At 52.4% G+C, this 21,187-nt stretch overlaps 1 protein-coding gene across 2 annotated transcripts in view; it reads right to left on the minus strand.

The window, feature by feature from the left end:
• The window catches only part of UTP15 (UTP15 small subunit processome component), a 102,347-nt gene that overhangs the window by 47,986 nt on the left and 33,174 nt on the right, over positions 1 to 21,187 (minus strand). For both annotated transcript variants that reach the window (XM_075325163.1, XM_075325173.1), the window contains exons 5-6: positions 18,387 to 18,565; positions 486 to 611 (exon numbers count right to left, since the gene is read on the minus strand). In XM_075325163.1, coding sequence (XP_075181278.1) covers positions 486 to 611; positions 18,387 to 18,565 — 305 coding nt within the window. The remainder of the gene's footprint in view (positions 1 to 485; positions 612 to 18,386; positions 18,566 to 21,187) is intronic.

Consider the following 21,187-nt stretch of genomic DNA (forward strand, 5'->3'; position numbering starts at 1 on the left):
TGACATTAAGCTGTATTTTATCTCAATAAGTAATAGCATACGCCATCACTTATTGATTTTCAGGAGGTCCGATCCCTGAAACGTCCATTAATTATGAGAATGAATGGGCCACAGCTTAGTGTCCAGTTTACACTTTTTCGTCTACAAATGGGCATCCCTGGCTACCTGCCGCAGTGCGACCCAACCCACGGTGCATGGACCGATGGCTGGGAGCGCTTCATGAAATCAAGCAACAGGATGATGCCCAATAACTAATACTCCATTTATATTTTTGGTCCCGCGTGGTCTACATAAGTGTTAATATACAAGATATGTTAAACTTGTCATACATAAAACCATAACATATAACAAACATATTATGGAAATAAAGGAATATAGCAGTAAGAGCTGCAACTAGTCACTCCATTACAAGTAAAACGAAAAATAGAAGCAGCCTAGTAACATAAAGCAGCTGGACCCCTCAATGTGAGAAGTAGCCTCCATACCTGCAGAGACAAGAAGCCCCCCAGAAGGGAAGAGCAGGACGTTCTCCACCGGTTGTTCATGCTCCATGGTCATCACACTCTTTTCCGTTCGAGCATCAAAAACCTTTACGGTGTGATCATAGGAGCCTGGAAAGTAACGACAACAATGAAAACAATCGCAAGTAATAGAAAGAATCAGCGTCTATATAGGATTGTGAGTCTTCTGTCTCCTTTATAAACAAGCACAATTATATCATGCAAAGAGACATGAGCCAAAGCAGATATCTCTGCCATATCCCCCAGAAAAACATAACCTAACGCCCCAATATTGTATGCCATTCAGGCTTCCGAAATCTGTAGGTTCCACCAACATTTATCTAGAGTGTGGTCTTCTACAATCATTGTATGTATTCTATACATGATCGGAGTGACCCCAATTTTTCTGCTCACCTAACCTGGACAGCAAACCCATGCATAGGAGACTAGCAGAGCAGCTCCCCAAATGTGCCGGTCATGAGGTATAACCAAACTTGTAATAAGCTGAGCAGACTGATACCACCCCAGCAGAAAAATAAAGAAACACGCTGGAGGGGGGCTTTAAAGTGTTAAAAAAAAAAAAAAAAAAAAAAAAAAAAGGTAATTAAGGGGCCGATGTTCATCAGCGTTTGGTCAGCAAGTCAGTATTTACTATCCGTGTTTCCTTTGTTTGCAAAAAACCCAGAGGTTCCTCAAGCTTCTCCTAACTGTATGCTTTTAACTGGCACAATCCCTTGAATGGGCGAGTTTGGTCCATAAACCGGATCAATGTTGAACATGCCTTTATTATACGAAGGGCTGCTGATAAGTCTTTCACTTTATCCAGAAAGAAACGAGATAGGATGATGAAACTTTACATGTATTCACCATTCTCTCCACTGATGTCAACACACTTCTTACATTGGGATTCTAAGTTCTGTAATACTAGAAAATAGAAGGATTTCGGTTCTGCCTCAAACCAGGCATCCGTAGCAGCCATGGCAGTAGAAATGGTGTGAAATTTGGTATCCTTGAGGTGTTTCTTCAGGTTTGGAAACAGAGGATAGTCAGAGGGAGCTAGATCTGGTGAATAAGGTGGGTGGTCAACCAGCTGGAAGCCCAGCTCTACCAGTTTTGCCGTGGTCGCTTGTGCAGTGTGAGCGGAGGCATTGTCTTGCAGGAACAAGATTCCTTTGGACAGCTTGTCGCGCGTTTTGGCCTTCAGAGCTGCCTTCAATTGGTCCAAAAGTTCAATGTAATACCTTGCATTGATGGTGGAACCCTTTTGTAGGTAGTCCACTAGCAGCACGCCCTCCTTATCCAAGAACACAGATGCCATCACCTTAGTGGCTGATTTTTGCACCCTGAACTTCTTTAGATGAGGAGAACCACTGTGCCTCCAATTCTTTTGACAGCTTCTTGTTTTCAGGGTCATACAAATAAATCCAGGTCTCATCCATAGTGACCAGTCGATCCAGGAAGTTCTTATCAGTCCGGAAACGCTGACAAATGGACCGGGAAGTTTTCACTCGCATGCTTCTCTGATCTGTTGTCAGACATTTGGGGACCCACTTTGCAGACAGCTTCCTCATGTCCAAATGTTCATGGATGATGACACAAACACGTTCACGGGAAATCCCCCTGATGTCTGCTATTGCTTTAGCTGAAATTAGTCCAGTATGAGGTTGTGCACAGCATCGATGATCTCCGGAACAACCACCACTCTCGGTCGTCCAGGACGTCCCTCATCATTGGTGCTGAAGGGCCTGTTTTAAATTTAGTAACCCCGTTATTAACTGTGGAATATGAAGGGCATTGATCACCCAATGTCTGCGACATATCACCATGAATATCCTTCGCGGACTTTCCTTGCAGAAACAAGAATTTTATCCCTCCTCTGCTCTCAGTTGCTGTGAATATCGCATTAGACTCTGCCATTTTGTTTTCCCACGTGTGTAGAACACTGTTGCCATAAGCAACAAACACAAAATTTTGTAAACATATATTAGACAGATAAGGCTTTCATGTGATGTAACATTCATTACCATAGAAACAATAAAAGATCACAAAGTCGAAGACTTATCAGCAGCCCTTTGTATATCTAAAGATTTGGTAAGAAAAAAAAAGTGGCCATGTGAACAGACGCAAAGACTAGCACATGAATGAAAAGCAGAAGTCTGTATATTTTGAAGTCCTTGCTCATTCTTGGCTCATCAGTCTTGTGGCCGCTCCTAATCATTAACATGACAGATGTCTCTGCACACGGTGAAGGCTGTCCATCACTGATCAGGACGGCCCTCCAGTCTGCTACCCCAGAGTACAATACCAGTAAGGCTCTGTTCCCCAGTGGCGTTTCTGCAGTCAAAACCTTCACTCTTGGCAGTAAAAATGCTGCGTATAAAATACAGAAAATAGCTGAGTTTTTACTGCACTTTTCAGGCAGATTACATGTGCAGTCCATCTTAATAAATGATTGATTTGGCTGTTGCTGCTCAGCATTTCTAAGTGACTGACAATACTTACAAGTTATCACTTATTCAAAGGATAGTTGATGACTTGCAGATCGGTGGTGGTCCGATCACTGGGCCATTCTTGAAAACGATGCTCCAAAAAAGAGAATTTTGTTACCGTAAATTCTTTTTCTTATAGTTCCGACATGGGAGACCCAGACCATGGGTGTATAGCTTCTGCCTCCGGTGGACACACAAAGTACTACACTCAAACGTGTAGCTCCTCCCTCCTAGCATATACACCCCCTGGTAGCCAGTCCTAGCCAGTTTAGTGCAAAAGCTGAAGGAGGACATCCACCCACAAGTAGAGACAGAGCAAAACCCGGAACAACCGGAACCTCTGTCTACAACAACAACAGCCGGTGAAAACACACGGAACAAGAAACCTTCCAACAGGCAACAGGGAGGGTGCTGGGTCTCCCATGTCGGAACTATAAGAAAAAGAATTTACGGTAAGTAACAAAATTCTCTTTTTCTTCATCATTCCTTATGGGAGACCCAGACCATGGGACGTTCCAAAGCAGTCCATGGGTGGGAATAAACAGAAAAACTGAGAAGTAGGCGAAACCTAACTTCACAAATGGGCGACAGCCGCCTGAAGGATGCGTCTGCCCAAGCTCGCATCTGCCGACGCATGAGCATGCACTTGGTAGTGCTTCGAAAAGGTATGCAGACTAATCCAAGTGGCAGTCTGACAGACCTGCTGAGCCGTAGCCTGGGCCTGAAAGCCTAAGAGGCACCGACAGCTCTGGTCAAGTGTGCCTTGATCCCCGGCGGGAGAGGCACTTGAGTACACTGGTATCGGAAATGGCCGACCTAATCCAACGAGCCAGGGTCGGCTTAGATGCCGAGAGGCCCTTACGCTGACCAGTGGTCAGCACAAAAGAGAGGTGCACCGCCTAAGAACAGCGGTGCGAGACACATAGATCCGGAGCGCCCGCACCAGATCCAGAGTATGCAACGCCTTTTCAAAGCGATGAACAGGAGCCGGACAAAAGGAAGGCAGGGAAAATGCCCCGGTTAAGGTGGAAGCAGCAACCACCTTAGGGAGAAAGTCCGGAGTCGGACGGAGAACCACCTTGTCTTGATGAAAAACCAAAAAAGGGGTGACTCCGAAGAGAGTGCAGCCAAAACAGAGACTCTCTTGAGGGAAGTTATGGCCACTAGAAAGACCACTTTCTGTGAAAGACGAAACAAAGAAACCTCCCAATGAGGCTCAAAGGGGGGTTTCCGGAAGCCGTGAGGACCGGATTAAGGTCCCAGGGCTCCAAAGGCCGCCGGTAAGGCGGAATGATGTGAGATGCGCCCTGCATGAAGGAGCGCACCTGAGCCAGCCGGGCGATACGCCGCTGGCACAACACTGACAGAGCCGAGACCTGTCCCTTAAGGGAATTGAGGGATAGTCCTTGTCACGAACCACCGGGGGGGTCACTCAGAAATCCCCCGCGCTGGCTACCAGTACGTCACAATCGGGGGGTAACAAGTGGGGGTCACCCCTCCTTTATACCTCCCGACCGACAGACAGAGCACGTGACGCGCTCTCTAGCGCCCCTCTTATAGTCAGGCCAATTATGGAATTGCCCGACAATAAGCAAGGAGGCCGCTATACTACTTATGCCGATTATTGAAGGGCCCCCGGTGAGAGTAGGGTATATATTCCCCCGACCTCCGCGGGCGGAATATATAAAACCTCCCCGAATCTCACTGGCCTCCCCACAATAATCCTTGGCACAACTCGCTGCCACCAACCGCTTCACGGTAACTATTAGCCGAACACACGGACGTGGGATTCAAGATCGAGATAACAAAACAGCCCAAGATTAATTATATAATTTAATCAGCCTAAAGCACACTAGAAACTACAATATATACAATAGGGAATCTACAGAATATACATAGGTCAGAGTACAGTTACAAGCAAAGCATGGGTTACAAACAGGCATACACAGTTCCAGCAGTTACCTTGTGCGTCTGGCCACAGGGGGGCGCCATAGACCAGGTTTCCAGGAACTCCCTCACAGGTCTTTCCCAACCAGGCCCCCGAGCAGAAGAACCCTGGAAAATGGCCGAAGTAGGGTTATCAACCTGGGCAAATCCAGGTCCCCTCCTACCTTAGTGACCTCAGAGGGAGCACTGCTCCACCCCTGGCTGGAGTTATGGACAATATCCACAACAGGGGATATGGCCATAACTTGGCCTGGGAGCGTCGTAGGCAGACGCCAACGCTCTCATTGTGACAGTTATGAATTTAGCTACAGAACGAGAGGACTCATGACTTGTCTACTAGTTCCCCATTGGCTGATATCACGCCTGGGGTATTTCCCCAGGTCCTGCTCCCATAAAAAGGGTGTGCCAGCATCGTCCGCATGCGGAGACACCATTTCTATGGTTGCCATATTTATCGGAAATATGGCTTGCGAGATATGAACCATATTTTACTGGAGTCGTCCTGTCTGGATACTTCCATAGCCTTGCTAATTAGATAGCAGCCCCTACCACAGGGTCACGGCAGGGAGTCATCCTGTGTCCATTGTTCCCACATCATCTAATCTCCATATCACAGGAGATGGCCATGGGATGTGTAAGTGGAACACAGACCAGTTCCTTTGACACCTATCTGCTAAACAAACCGTTTATCCCTGTGGTAAATTTTCTGATTGAAGGAGTTGTGTGAAGGAAAGGGGGGTGACACCAGGAGAGGGCTTCCTGACATAACTTGAATATCATGATTTATCGTCATATCTCCGGATTTACCTCACACCTCCCCCCTTTTGAGGGCGCTAGGGGGCAGCACACTCCGGTGTTCCCCCGTGCGCCCGTCCGCGACCTCTCCTTGTCGGGACAGCCCGTCTGCGTTACCGTGGTCACGGCCCCTTTTGTGTCGAATGGTGAAGTTGTATTGCTGGAGCGCCAGGCTCCATCGCAACAACCTGCCATTCGTCCCGGAGACTGTGTGTAACCAGCTGAGGGGATTGTGGTCCGTCTCCACGATGAAGTGGCGCCCGTATAGATAGGGTTGCAGACGCTGCAGGGCCCACACTATGGCCAGGCACTCCTTTTCCATCGTGGAATAGGCCACTTCCCTTGGCAACAGCTTCCTGCTCAGGTACAAGACTGGGTGCTCTTGGCTCGCAGAGTCCACCTGGCTGAGCACCGCACCGAGGCCGAAGTCACTGGCGTCGGTCTGTACTACAAACGGCCGCGTGAAGTCGGCTGCCTGTAGCACGGGCGGGCTGGACAGGGCGTCCTTTAGGGCCCGGAAGGCTGTCTCGCAGTCCATTGTCCAATCGACTGCAGAGGGCAGCTTCTTCTTGGTGAGGTCCGTCAAGGGCTTTGCCAGGCTACTATAGCATGGAACAAACCTCCTATAGTACCCAGCAGTCCCCAAGAAGGACATCACCTGCTTCTTGGTCCTGGGGGTGGGCCAGGACGCGATGGCCTCCACTTTCTCAGGCTCGGGCTTCAGTGTTCTCCCGCCTACCCGGTGACCGAGGTACTGGACCTCGCTCATGGCCAGCTGACACTTTCCCGGCTTGATGGTCAAACCTGCCTGGTGGATCCGCCTGAGCACCTGTGCTAGATGCTCTAGGTGATCTTCCCAGGTGGGACTGAAGACGGCAATGTCATCCAGGTACGCGGCCGCGTACCCTTCAAGTCCCTTGAGCAGGGTGTTGACCATCCGCTGGAAAGTGGCAGGGGCATTCCTCATCCCGAATGGCATCACCGTGGACTCGTACAGTCCAAATGGGGTAATAAAGGCCGAGCGTTCCCTGGCCTTGCGAGTCAGGGGGATCTGCCAATATCCCCGGCTCAGGTCCATGATGGTCAGGTACTGAGCCCCGGCCAACTGATCGAGCAGGTCATCGATGCGTGGCATTGGGTACGCATCGGCGACCGTGACAGCATTGAGCCCCCTGTAGTCCACGCAGAACCGAGTGGTTCGGTCCTTCTTAGGGACGAGGACTACAGGCGAGGCCCAAGCGCTGTTGGATGCCTGGATCACCCCCAGCTTCAGCATCTCGTCAATCTCCTGGCGCATGTGTTGCTGCACCTCCAGGGAGACACGATATGCTGAACGCCGGATCGGGGGATGATCCCCAGTGTCCACGTGATGGACAGCCAAGTCAGTCCTTCCGGGCTGGTTGGTAAACAACCCCCGGAAGGGGTGTAGGGTGGCCCACAGCTGGGACCGTTGGTCCTCCAAGAGCTGGTGGCCAACCTCCACATCCTCAATGGATCCGCCTGCCCTAACCTGGGCTAGCATATCCAAGAGGGTTTCCGCTTCTCCCTCCTCGGGCAGGTTGCACACAGGGAGTGCACATGCCTCCCACTCATGATGTGCCTTCATCATGTTCACATGGAAGGGCTTCCGCCTTCCACGGGCAGGGTCCAGGGTGACCAGGTACGTTACAGGGTTGAGCTGCTGGTACACGAGGTATGGGCCTTCCCAGGCTGCCTGAAGCTTGTCCTGTGGTACGGGGACCAGTACCCACACCTTTTGACCCACTTGGTAGGTCCTCTCACAAGCGTTCTGGTCGTACCAACGCTTCTGATCGGCCTGGGCTTGAGCCATATTGTCGTGTACCAGTTGCGTCAAGGCCTGCATTTTGTCCCGGAAGCGCATGACATACTCGATAACCGACACTCCAGGGGTGGCCAAATCCCCTTCCCAAGCCTCTTTCACCAGAGCCAGGGGGCCCCGCACACGTCGCCCGTACAGGAGCTCAAACGGTGAGAATCCTGTTGAGGCCTGTGGAACCTCCCGGTAAGCAAATAACAGGTGTGGGAGATACCGCTCCCAGTCACACCCATGGGAGTCGACCAACATCTTAAGCATCTGCTTTAAGGTGCCATTAAACAGCTCGCACAGGCCATTAGTCTGTGGATGGTACGGGCTGGCCACCAGATGTCGCACCTGGACTTGCTTACAGAGGGCCTCCATCAGCTGGGACATGAATTGGGTTCCCCGGTCAGTGAGCATTTCCTGGGGAAAACCCACTCGGGAGAAAATCTCCAGCAATGCGGTGGCCACCTTGTCAGCCCGAATGGACGACAAGGCCACTGCTTCTGGGTACCGGGTGGCATAGTCCACTACCGTCAGTATGAAGCGTTTCCCGGAGCTGCTGGGGATGGCCAGCGGGCCGACCAGATCCACAGCCACCCTCCTGAAAGGCTCATCGATGATGGGCAGAGATACCAGTGGGGCTTTGGGGTGTGGCCCCGCCTTCCCCACTCTCTGACAGGTTTCACACGAACGGCAGTAGGCAGCCACATCGGCCCCCATTTTTGGCCAGTAGAAATGCTGGTTTAACCTGGCCTTGGTCTTAGCGATCCCTAGGTGTCCGGCCATCGGAATCTCATGTGCGATCCGCAACAACTCCGTCCGGAACGGATAGGGTACCACCAACTGTCGGTCCCTGGGCCACGCCTCCGGTGAACCCTGCTGGACCGTGACCCGGTACAGCCGTCCTTGGTCCCAGACCACTCGCTCCGGGTCCGAGTCCGAGGGAGGCTGTGCCGCCTGCTCCTTTAGAGCTTTCAGGCTGTCGTCAGCTTCTAACGCTGCCTGAAACCCCTGACTAGATGTGGCCAGAATCGACGAGACTGTCACATCTTCGGTCAGTACCCCGGGACCTGTGTCCTGGCCTCCACCTGACTCGGCTGCCACTTGGTCAGAAGGGGAAGAGCTATCGGACCTCCTCCGGGAGGCCCCTTGGCTTCCAGCACTCCCACTGCGGGTGACAGCGGCCACAGCTGCTGCGACCGTGGGTCGTGCCTGCTCCTCCTCCGTTCCTGACCAAGTCGCCGGTTCAGGCAGACCTACCTGGCTTCCTGACACCCCGGTTGTGGGGGAACCCTGCACCGAGATCTTACCTGGGAGCACTTCCGCTCCGGGACCGGCCCCAATCTCACCTGCCTGTTCCCCCCCTGCAGCAACAGAACCCCGCTGTGAAATCTCTGGGGACCCCACATTTGCTGTGGTAGCCCCCACCCCACACACTGGTCCTCCCCCTGCAGCACCCTGCTCTCTGCTTATCCCTGCAGAGGGCAACAGATCCCAGCTCACTGGCTGATCACTTGTAGAGGCATTGTCACACCTTTCTCTGACCCCCTCCCCTCCTGTCACAGCTGCAGCTGTGTGTGTGTCTATGGTGTCTATGCAAGCAGAAAAATCAGAGTTCACTCCCTCCTCCCTTACATCATTCATAGATAACACATTAACATTGTCCGGAGGCACGTCAGTACTGGCTGAAGGTTCAGCCCTTGGGGGGGGCCCAAACTGGGAGGTTATCTGCCCCAAATCTGTCCCAAGTAGCACGTTTGCAGGGATCCGATCAGTTACCCCCACCTCCCTCACCCCTCGCCCTGCGCCCCAGTCCACATAAATGCCAGCAACAGGCAGCGCCGGGTCAATGCCTCCAATCCCGGAGACAGCGAGGGTTTTTCCAGGTATCAAGTCTTGGGGGGACACCATCTCAGGCCGCACCAGAGTCACCTCCGAGGCGCTGTCTCGCAGTCCTATGGTCACAGACCGGCCGACGGTGACAGGTTGGAAGCTGTCCAGGGACCTACCACCACCCCCACCCACACAATACACCTTGGGCGGCCCTTGGGACGGGGACGGAGCCGGGGCCTTGGGACGCTGAGGGCACTTGGCCTTGAAGTGTCCAGGTAGGTTGCACTGGTGGCACCGTCTTGGCTCTGCCACGGGCCTGGAGAGGGGAGTTGAGGGGGACACCCCCTGCAGTCTAGGGGCAGGTGGGGCAGTCGCAGAATTCATCTTACCCCCTCTCCAGGTGCTGCTGGTGGCTGCTCTCCTGGCCTCAGGAGCCCGATTGTTGGTGTAGTCATCGGCCAGGGCAGCTGTAGCCGTGGACCCCTTTGGCTTCTGGTCTCGGATGAACTGGCGGAGATCCTCAGGGCAGTTCCACAAGAGTTGCTCCGTGATGAACAAGTCCAGGATCTCCGGTCCGGTGGAAAGCTGCAGGCCTTGGGTCCAGTGGTCGGCAGCTCGGGCAAGTGCCCGCCGGTGGTCAGCCCAGGAGTCCTTTGGTCCCTTTTGCAGGGTCCGGAACTTCTTGCGGTAGGACTCCGGAGTGAGGTTGTACTGTTGGATCAGGGCCCGCTTGATGGTGTCGTAGCCTTGATCTGCCTCAGCAGGCAAGTCCCCAAGGATTTCCAGGGCCTTACCCCTTAAACGGGGGGTCAGGTATTTGGCCCACTGGTCCTTGTCCAGATGGTGCTGCAGGCAAGTCCGTTCAAAAGCAGTCAAGAAAGAGTCCAAGTCTCCATCCTTCTCCAGCACTGGGAAGTCCTCAACACGGACCTTTGGAAGTTTGGTGTCTTGAAGGTCACGTGTGGCTGATGAGGGCCGGAGCTGAGCTAGCTGCAGCTGGTGGTCACGGTCTGCCTGTTGCCGTCGCTCCGCAGCCTCACGCTCTGCCTGGCGCTCTTCACGCGCTGCCTGCCGCTCTGCCCTGCGCTCTGCCAGGAGTTCCTTGTAGCCCTCCTGGTCTCCAGCCTGGAGAAGGGCCATAGCCATTTGAAGAAGGCTATCCGAGCCTCCCAGGCTCGGTGGAATGGCACGTGGTGATCTGCGGCCCGCTGCGGAGCCTGGTGATTCACTGTCCATTGCAGAGCGGAGGGCTGGCATCTGGCTCGTTGAGGACCCTTGGGTGAGCTGCTCCTCATCTTGTCCATAATTGCCAGGTTGTGCGCTGTCCTCTGCAGAACGGTTTTCTGGCGTCGAGCTCCTGGAGGACTCGTGGGCAACCTCCTCATTACTGTCCACAGCACCGTCCTCCCTCTCTTCGGCTCCTGCTTTAGCATTGGCCAGTTGCATAGCTCTGCTCCTGGTGCCATCAGCCATTCTTGCAGACTTTTGGTCACTGACACAGAACTGACACCTGATGCACCCACACACCTTACAGTATCTGCACTCTGACACTCTAGTGTTGAGCTAGTCTGAAGACCCCAGCAGCCACAGCTGCTGCAGGCAGTCTTTAGTGTCTGGGAGTATGGGTCTCACACTCACACACACTATTATCTCGATCCCACCGCTGCCACCAATATGTCACGAACCACCGGGGGGGTCACTCAGAAATCCCCCGCGCTGGCTACCAGTACGTCACAATCGGGGGGTAACAAGTGGGGGTCACCCCTCCTTTATACCTCCCGACCGACAGACAGAGCACGTGACGCGCTCTCTAGCGCCCCTCTTATAGTCAGGCCAATTATGGAATTGCCCGACAATAAGCAAGGAGGCCGCTATACTACTTATGCCGATTATTGAAGGGCCCCCGGTGAGAGTAGGGTATATATTCCCCCGACCTCCGCGGGCGGAATATATAAAACCTCCCCGAATCTCACTGGCCTCCCCACAATAATCCTTGGCACAACTCGCTGCCACCAACCGCTTCACGGTAACTATTAGCCGAACACACGGACGTGGGATTCAAGATCGAGATAACAGAACAGCCCAAGATTAATTATATAATTTAATCAGCCTAAAGCACACTAGAAACTACAATATATACAATAGGGAATCTACAGAATATACATAGGTCAGAGTACAGTTACAAGCAAAGCATGGGTTACAAACAGGCATACACAGTTCCAGCAGTTACCTTGTGCGTCTGGCCACAGGGGGGCGCCATAGACCAGGTTTCCAGGAACTCCCTCACAGGTCTTTCCCAACCAGGCCCCCGAGCAGAAGAACCCTGGAAAATGGCCGAAGTAGGGTTATCAACCTGGGCAAATCCAGGTCCCCTCCTACCTTAGTGACCTCAGAGGGAGCACTGCTCCACCCCTGGCTGGAGTTATGGACAATATCCACAACAGGGGATATGGCCATAACTTGGCCTGGGAGCGTCGTAGGCAGACGCCAACGCTCTCATTGTGACAGTTATGAATTTAGCTACAGAACGAGAGGACTCATGACTTGTCTACTAGTTCCCCATTGGCTGATATCACGCCTGGGGTATTTCCCCAGGTCCTGCTCCCATAAAAAGGGTGTGCCAGCATCGTCCGCATGCGGAGACACCATTTCTATGGTTGCCATATTTATCGGAAATATGGCTTGTGAGATATGAACCATATTTTACTGGAGTCGTCCTGTCTGGATACTTCCATAGCCTTGCTAATTAGATAGCAGCCCCTACCACAGGGTCACGGCAGGGAGTCATCCTGTGTCCATTGTTCCCACATCATCTAATCTCCATATCACAGGAGATGGCCATGGGATGTGTAAGTGGAACACAGACCAGTTCCTTTGACACCTATCTGCTAAACAAACCGTTTATCCCTGTGGTAAATTTTCTGATTGAAGGAGTTGTGTGAAGGAAAGGGGGGGTGACACCAGGAGAGGGCTTCCTGACATAACTTGAATATCATGATTTATCGTCATATCTCCGGATTTACCTCACAGTCCTAGCTGCAGACCGGACTGTAGAAGGGACAGGAGGGTCGGCAAGGCAAAAAGGCCAAAGGATACTTCCGAGCTCGAGTCATAGTGGAGATGACTTCAGGAGGGATACCAGAAGTCGTCAAGATCCAGGACTCAAAAGCCACGCCGTCAATCTGAGAGCCGCAGGATTCTGGCGGAAAGACGGACCTCGTGAGAGAAGGTCTGGACAGTCCGGGAGATGCCATGGCACCTCTACGGACAGATGGAGCAGGTCAGGGTACCAAGCTTGCATGGGTCAGTCTGGAGTAATGAGAATGACCCGACGGCCCTCCATTCTGATCTTGCGCAGGACTCTGGGCAGGAGCTAGAGGGTGAAACACGTAAGACAGACGAAGCTGGGACCAAACTTGAACCAGTGCGTCTGCCGCAAAAGCCTGAGGATCGTGGAGCCACGGTTTGACGGCTGAGATAATCTGCCTCCCAATTTTCCACGTCTGGGATGTGGACTGCGGATATGGTGGACTAGGAGTCCTCCGTCCACTGAAGAATGCGTTGAACCTCCAACATTGCCAGGCGGCTGAGTGTCCCGCCCTGGAGGTTGATGTAGGCAAACGCTGTCGCGTTGTCTGACTGGACTCGAATGTGCCTGGCCGCCAACAGATGGTGAAAGGCTTAGAGAGCTAGAAACACAGCTCTGATTTCCAGCACATTGATCCAGAGGGCTGATTCGGACAGAGTCCAAGTGCCCTGCGCTCCATGGTGGAGATATACTGCTCCCCAGCCGGATAAACTAGCATCCTGGTGAGGATCACCCGGGACGGGGCCAGGAAGGAGCGTCCCTGAGACAGAGGGGCCGAAGCCACCACTGAAACGAGCCCCTGGTCTGTGGCGAAGCCACCACCCCGTGGAAGGAGGAAGTCCGCTTATTCCAACAGCGGAAAATATCCAGCCGCAGAGGACGCAGATGGAACTGGGCAAGGGAATCGCTTCCATTGACGCCACCATCTGATCCAGCACCTGTATTAGGTGCCTGATGGAACGACGTCGACCGCCAGCGGAGGGACTGCTGTGACTAAGGGCAGCTTCACAAGTGCCGACAGAGTCTCGAATTGCGTCCCTGGGTACGTGAACTTCTGGGTCGAAGTCAGAGTGGACTTGGACAGAATGACAAGCCACCCGAATTGGTTAGAGTGGCGAGAGTGAGTGAGGCACTCCGCTAACAGTCTGCACTGGATGAAGCCCAGACTAGAAGGCCGTCCAGGACAAAAGGATCACTGCCAACCCCTAGAGGTGCAGGACCGCAATCACAGCTGCCCCGACCTTGAGAATACTCGAGGGGCCGTGGCTAACCCCAAGGGAAGAGCCACGAATTGGACCACTCCGATTGCAAAACGTAGCCAACGCTGGTGTGAAACTGCGATTGGCACATGCAGATAGGCATCTCTGATGCCGATGGATGCTAGGGAATCTCCTTGGGTCATTGATTGATCTCAGAGACTCCATGCGAAAATGCCGCACCTGAACATGCTTAAGAAGCTTGAGATCCAGGTCGGAAGGCACCGCCCTCTTCGGGGACTAGGAATAGATTTAAGCAGAAATCTCAGAACCGTTCCCAGTCGGGAACCGGTACAATTACTCCATTGGCCTGCAAGAATGCCACGGCCTGTGAGAAGGCGGCGGCCTTGGAGCAGGGGGGAGTTGACAGAAAAAATCTGTTTGGCGGGCTGAATAGAATTCTATCCTGTAGCCGTGGGAGATGGTATCCCGCACCCACTGATCGGAGACGTGTTAAAACCATACGTCGCCAAAGTGGGAGAGCCTGCCACCGACCAAGGACGTTGCTGGCGTGGCCAGATAGCCAGGAGGAGGCTGACTTAGTGGCAGCAGCTCCTGCGGTCTTCTGAGGACGCGGCTTCGTGCGCCATTTGGGTTTACGATCCTTGGCTGAGCTAGTGGACGAGGCCGAGGGCTTAGAGAACGATCAGATGGAGGAACGAAAAGAACGAAACCTCGACTGATTCCTGCCCTGGACAGGTTTCCTAGTTTAGGTTTGTGGCATGGAAGAACTCTTCCCGCCAAGAGCTTCCTTAATAATTTCATCCAGTTGTTCCCGAATAGTCTGGTCCCAGCAAAAGGGAGCCCAGCAAGGAACTTCTTTAGAAGCATCTGCCTTCCACTTCCGAAGCCACAGGAGCCTGCGGATAGCGAGGAAATTAGCCGAGGCCACCGCAGTGCGGTGAGAGTCTCCAGCATGGCAGACATGGCATAGGATGAAAAGACTGAAGTCTGGAAGTTAAGGCAACCATTTCGGGCATAGAGTCCCTGTGAGGGAATGCATCTCCTCTAGAGAAGCAGAGATGGCTTTGAAAGCCCGCACTGCTGCAAAAGCTGGGGAGAACGAGGCCCCTGCCGCCTCCATACAGATTTGGCCAGAAGGACAACCTGGCGGACAGCAAAACCTTAAGTGAGGTGCCATCAGCCACTGATACAACGGTCCGGGCTGAGAGTCTAAACACCGGAGGGACCACCTTTGGTGAATGAGCCCACTCCTTGACCACCTCTGGTGGAAAGGGAAAACTGTCATCAGAACCACGCTTTGGGAAGCGTTTGTCAGAGCAGACCCTGGGCTTGGTCACAGTGGCCTGAAAACTGGAGTGGTTAAGGAACACACTCCTTGTTCTCTTAGGCAAGGTAAACTGGTGCCTTTTTGCCAGAGAGGGTTGCTCCTCTGATACTGGCGGATTGAGGTCCAGTACAGAATTAACGTGCAGTGGGATCCTTAGAGAGGTGCCGTCAGCCACTGATACAACTATCCGGGCTGAAAGTCTAGACACCGGAGGGTCCACCCTTGGTGAATGAGCCCACTCCTTGACTACCTCTGGTGGAAGGGGGAAACAGTCATCAGAACCACGCTTTGGGAGCGTCTGTCAGGACAGGCTCTGGGTTTGGTCACAGTGGGCTGAAAACTGGAGTGGTTAAGGAACACACTCCTTGTTCTCTTTAAGGTATACTGATGCCTTTCTGCCAGAGGGGGATGCTCCCCTGATACAGGCGGATTGAGGTCCAGCACAAATATAATGGACGCAATCAAATCATTAGCATCTGCATCACCTTCGGACAGATCAATGGTACATGAAGTAGCGTCCGAGCCCCTAGTAAAGACATCCTCCTCGTCCTGTGAGTCAGCTTGTGAATCAGAGCTGCGGGACGGGGAAGGACAGGGGACCCTGCGTCTCCATTTTAGGAGGACGGTGTTACGGGGGGCTGTCTGATAATAACCGAAAGGAGTATCAGACAGTCAGGGTCCACCGTGCAAAGACTTTGCTGCAGACTATGGCAGAGTGCAATACCTCTGTTAACTCACAGAAGGATATAATAAGTAAGTAAAGCAATTCCTCCCTTACTTGGAGGGTGTGTGGAATGATCTCTGTTAATAATCACAGAGACAAAGGCAATGTGTGCGAAATGGCACCTACCTAGGTCCGCTCTTCTAGTGGTGCAAAAGAGACGAACAGCAGCGTAAGCCGCACAAAGCTCCTACCTGCGTTCGCTCCACTAGTGTGCGAGGACACGAACCACTAGATATGGCACCTGCCTAGGTCCGCTCTTCTAGTGGTGCAAAAGAGACGAACAGCAGCGTAAGCCGCACAAAGCTCCTACCTCTGTTCGCTCCCCTAGTGTGCGAGGATACGAACAACTGCCAGACGCAGTATAAGGAACGTTACCCTAGCGGCAACGTCCACCTACGAGTAGAATCACAAGGCCCAGCCAGACCATGTGCCTCAGGCACCTGCCTATGTCCGCTCCCCTAAGAGGTAAGGATACGGACAGCAGCCGAAGCTGTAAGGTATAAGAACGCTACCCTGCCGGTAGCGCTCACCTAGCATAGACAGAGGAATGCCTAGAGGAACGCGCACAGAGCGTCTACTCATATGCATGAACCAAGAGGACTGAGCACCATGCGGCGTGTGTCAGGGTCTTATATAGACTCTGTGCCTCATCCAAGATGGAGGACACCAGAGTCAATCCGCTGCCAGAACGACAGGAGTGACGTCATGCTGGCCTATCACCGAGCAAGACGTCACAAGCACATGACCAGCGACCAATCGGCATAGAAGGTGGCAGAGACATGTGACCTCGTGTCAGCGATGATGTCACCCGCACATGTGCAATGGCTCCAAGATTGGACTTAGTCTCCGGCGCTCGCACATGTGCAGTAGTAAGAAATCTGGACATAGTCTCCAGTGCTCGCAGCAACCGTAACAGACGGGGTCTGAGACCAGATGAAGAGTCCTCTGTGAGCTTTGCTGAGCGAGCCGTAGCAGTAGAAGCGCCCTGAGAAGGGGGCTAATGCATGCTCAGCAGAGTCCGGGACAGCTGTCCCCTGGAAAGAGCGGATTCTACCCAAACCGGGGGTTCAGCCGGAGCAGCTGGAGGGACCACTGATGAGCCTCCGGGCTGAGGGACCACTGTGTTTATGTGCTCGGTACAGGCAGTACGAGTCTACATGCAGTGCATATTAAGAACAGCCTTGCAGCCTTGCTCTGATGTGAGACATGCTGCAGAAGTGGGGGCTCTGTCCAGAATGACCCCCAGCAGAGTATATAAACAGAGAATATAAGCAGCTGCACAACCGGAGGTTGTGGCTTGCCAGACCGTTTAACATACATCTCTGTGCCCTCCAGTCCCCCAGCCCAGGCCCCCATTTGTCACAATGTGATATCTCTGTGCCTATGCAGACATTGAGAACGCCGATAAAATGGCGACCGGAGCGAGGAGAGGGGGCGGGGCCTACTCTGAGAGCGGGCAAATGAGGTATACAGGGGAGGGAATCTTTCCTCAGTGAGGAGTGTCCGTTCCCTGTGCTGAACAGCCGCTGGGCGGAGCCGCACTGTCCCTCTGCATGACTGACATGCAGGGGCAGTGAAATCGAAACTAGGCCTCAGCGAAGCCGGGGCCTAGATTTAAACATGCGGCCAGCGTGCAGGCACCATCGGCGTGGTTCTCCAGTGAAAACTGGAGAACCGGCCGGAAATGTTAACACAGTCATATAACACACTCTCCCCAATATATAAAGTACAAGGGACCCCTGGAAAGACCACTTTCTGTGGTAAAAACGTCTCAGTACTTAGCTTGTGAGACGCAGGTGCCAGGTCCCTGGGAGGTGAGCGCTCCGTCCGGCAGGATCCTGAAAGGGCTGCGGATGGAGACCGATCTCCTGCAAAGCAGTGAGAACCGTGATGGCTCCCACTTCAAGCCAGAGCCCCAGGGGATGGTGAAGGAGCGCGGCATGTGAAGGCTCCAGCCTTGTAAAATCAACCTTAACAGCACTGCCGACACAGTGGGGTGAGAAGGGACATGCCGGGAGTCCAGACTGGACCCGCTTTTCTTCCAAATCTTTGAAATCAAAAAAATCAAAAATCAGAGAATGCATGTGTGTGTGTGACCTCCTGAACACAAAGCATTGAAACTGGCTAGGACTGGCTACCAGGGGGTGTATATGCTAGGAGGGAGGAGCTACACGTTTTGAGTGTAGTACTTTGTTTGTCCTCCGGAGGCAGAAGCTATACACCCATGGTCTGGGTCTCCCATAAGGAACGATGAAGAAATGTCCCATCACAATGGAATGGTTGCTATACATATGCCACCGCTTCATTCAGTCATTCTCTATGAGATGGCCAGAGATCGCACAGTACAGTGCCCGGTATTTCCACCAGCCCCATAAAGAATTAACGCAGTGGTGACAAGCATGCACGGCCACTTTTCTAATCTAATGGAGCATTTCAGAGCCCAGAACCTGTGGTGGTCCCAGTCGTTTACGCCTCTCATGTGGGAAGCTGAAGTTTCAATGTTGGGAAAAGCCCCTGAAACCATCACATTCACACAACACTGGGCAAAATGTTGAAAATTGCTTTCCCGGGTCAGTCACGCTGAGATCCAGTCTTTCCTAGGTGTAGTATACGGAGGTGGTGCGGCAGTGGCGGCCCATACCTGTAACAAACAGATCGTCGTTTAGCTTGCTGGCACAGCCGCAGCGCACGTAGTCTGTATGCTCCCTGTAGGTAGAGATTTCTGTGCCATTTGGAATGTCCCAGATTTTGGATGCGTAGTCATCTGAGCCGGACACGATCCGAAACTTATCTCCAGTGAAATCCACAAAATGCACGGCTCTAAGGAAACACAAGGGCAATACTGTGTTGTAAGGAGACTCTGAAGAGCATTATATTACCAAGTAGTAAACTTAACTATACAGCACTGTCCCAACATCAAAACCTCACTTCAGAAAGACTTCTCAGCACAAGGACGACTCAGATGCTAAATCAATAGGTCAACATTAAAAAGGTCCTTGTCAGAAATCACAAAAAGTGGACCTCACCCCACTTCATCGATACAAACGGCACCATTCTCATCCATGCACTCACCTGAATGGGATTTAACTAGTTAGCAGGCAAGGGTGGATCTCCGATCCACCTCTACCTGTTAGGCTGGGGCCACACTGGGATTACTGCGATCCCCTTGAAGGACACACTGCTCACGCTGGCAGTACAGCAGAGCCGAATATCATGCAAGTGTCCCTGTGACTGAGGTCCGAGCGGACCTCAGCTGCGGAGGGGCGGGCCGGTGCTGCGTAGGCTAAGGAGGGATTTATTTCCCTCTCTCCTCCGTAGCCGGCTATTGCCATTTTCGCACTGCACTCATGGTACACCGGTGTACTGCAAGTGCAGTGCGATTTTTCTCTCGCCCCATACACTTGAATGGGTGCAAGAGAAAGAGTCTCGCATAACAAATCGAAGCATGCTGCGATTGTTTTCTCGGTCCGATTAGGGCTGAAAAGCTAATCGCTCGTGTGCTCTGACACACAGGCTAATATTGGTCCGAGTGGAATGCGATTTTGTATCGCAAACCACTCTCGCACCGATTTTCATGCCGTGTGGCTTAGGCCTTAGCTGCACGTCGGCTGATCAGATCAACTGACTTGTGCAGGAAAACATGCAACCTCAAACGTGCATACCTGTATTAAAAGGACATGACCTTGGACGTACCTGTACATCAAATGTCATGGAGGGGTTAACATTTGTCTAAACCTCCCCCTGAGGACACTCTAGATGCCTAATGTTATTGTTCAATCTATTTTTATTGAGAAAAACAACATGTTTGGCAGAATAATACAAGCAGCATTGTTAAATTGAAAAAATAAACCATCAGTCTTACAAGACCGACAACCGGAATCAAATGAGTATCAAAATAGAAAAGCAAATAAATATGTCCCTACCAAGGTGGGAAAGTAGGATTTTTGTGTACTCACCGTAAAATCTCTTTCTCTTAGTCTTCATTGGGGGACACAGGACCATGGGTTATGCTGCTGTCACTAGGAGGCTGACACTAAGTAAACAGAAAAAGTTAGCTCCTCCCCAGCAGTATAACCCCTGAGCCGGAGGCGGGCTCAATCAGTTTAGTGCACAAGCAGTAGGAGGAGAGCCAAACAATCCTGGATAAAAACAAGGTAAAAAACTATGACGAACAGTCGTGTGACCAGTGACCTGGGAATGTGGGCACTGGGGAAACAGGCATGTCATATATAACGAAAAACACAAGCAGGGTGGGTGCTGTGTCCCCCAATGAAGACTAAGAGAAAGAGATTTTACGGTGAGTACACAAAAATCCTACTTTCTCTGTCGTTTCATTGGGGGACACAGGACCATGGGACGTCCAAAAGCAGTCCCTGGGTGGGAAGAAAACCATCACCGGAGATAGGAAGGAAGTCGCTTCCCCTTGCCGGGCTGACCCGGACCTACAAGCGCCTACGTTGTTACAGGTGTGCCACTGCCACCCGCAAACCTTGCACCAAGACTGGCCTCTGCCGAAGCTTGAGTGAGAACCTGTTAGAAACTAGCAAAGGTACGCCGACTAGATCGGGTGGTGGACCAGAGGACCTGGTTGACCGACGTCCGGAGCCCAATCGTGCAAGGGTGCCCCTTGCTCGGTAGACCGCGGCGGAAGTCCGACCTTCATGCGATAGTCTTCACATATGGAGGAAAGGATCCATGTGATATTCAGGCCCTTTGCGCCGGCCTATGCTTCTTGGGAAAGGGCGGAAGGATGGACTGACAGTCGGTGTAACCGACAAAAAAATGGTGTCCTGCCGACACGAAAGACTGAGGGCTCGTACCAGCCCTAGAACGAACTATGCCTCTTTCAGGCTGAGAGGGGAGCCTAGAACCGACAAAAACGAAACCTAAAGACCTCTTCTGGAAGGAAAGCCGAGGTGTCTCGGACAGAAACGAAGGGTTCTGGCTGGAACCCCCCCCTTATCCTGCTGGCGGAGCGGAAAAAGGGGGAGAAAAGACTACGAGAGGGCTGTCCGCCCTGATGCCGTCGATAACAAACAGATGGCCACAAGGAACCCACCTATCAAAACAGGTGGGAGCAGGGAAAAGAAGGATTTTTGTGTACTCACCGTAAAATCTCTTTCTCTGAGTCTTCATTGGGGGACACAGGACCATGGGTTATGCTGCTGTCACTAGGAGGCTGACACTAAGTAAACAGAAAAAGTTAGCTCCTCCCCAGCAGTATAACCCCTGAGCCGGAAGCGGGCTCAATCAGTTTAGTGCACAAGCAGTAGGAGGAGAATCAAACCATTCTGGATAATACAGATAAAAACTATGAATAGTAGTCGTGTGACCAGTGGCCTGGGGAAATAGCCACTGAGGTAACCGACAGGAAATATATATAACAAATAACACAAGCAGGGTGGGTGCTGTGTCCCCCAATGAAGACTCAGAGAAAGAGAT

Source organism: Anomaloglossus baeobatrachus, chromosome 1 (assembly GCF_048569485.1).
Source record: "Anomaloglossus baeobatrachus isolate aAnoBae1 chromosome 1, aAnoBae1.hap1, whole genome shotgun sequence".
In the NCBI taxonomy this organism is placed as follows: domain Eukaryota; kingdom Metazoa; phylum Chordata; class Amphibia; order Anura; family Aromobatidae; genus Anomaloglossus; species Anomaloglossus baeobatrachus.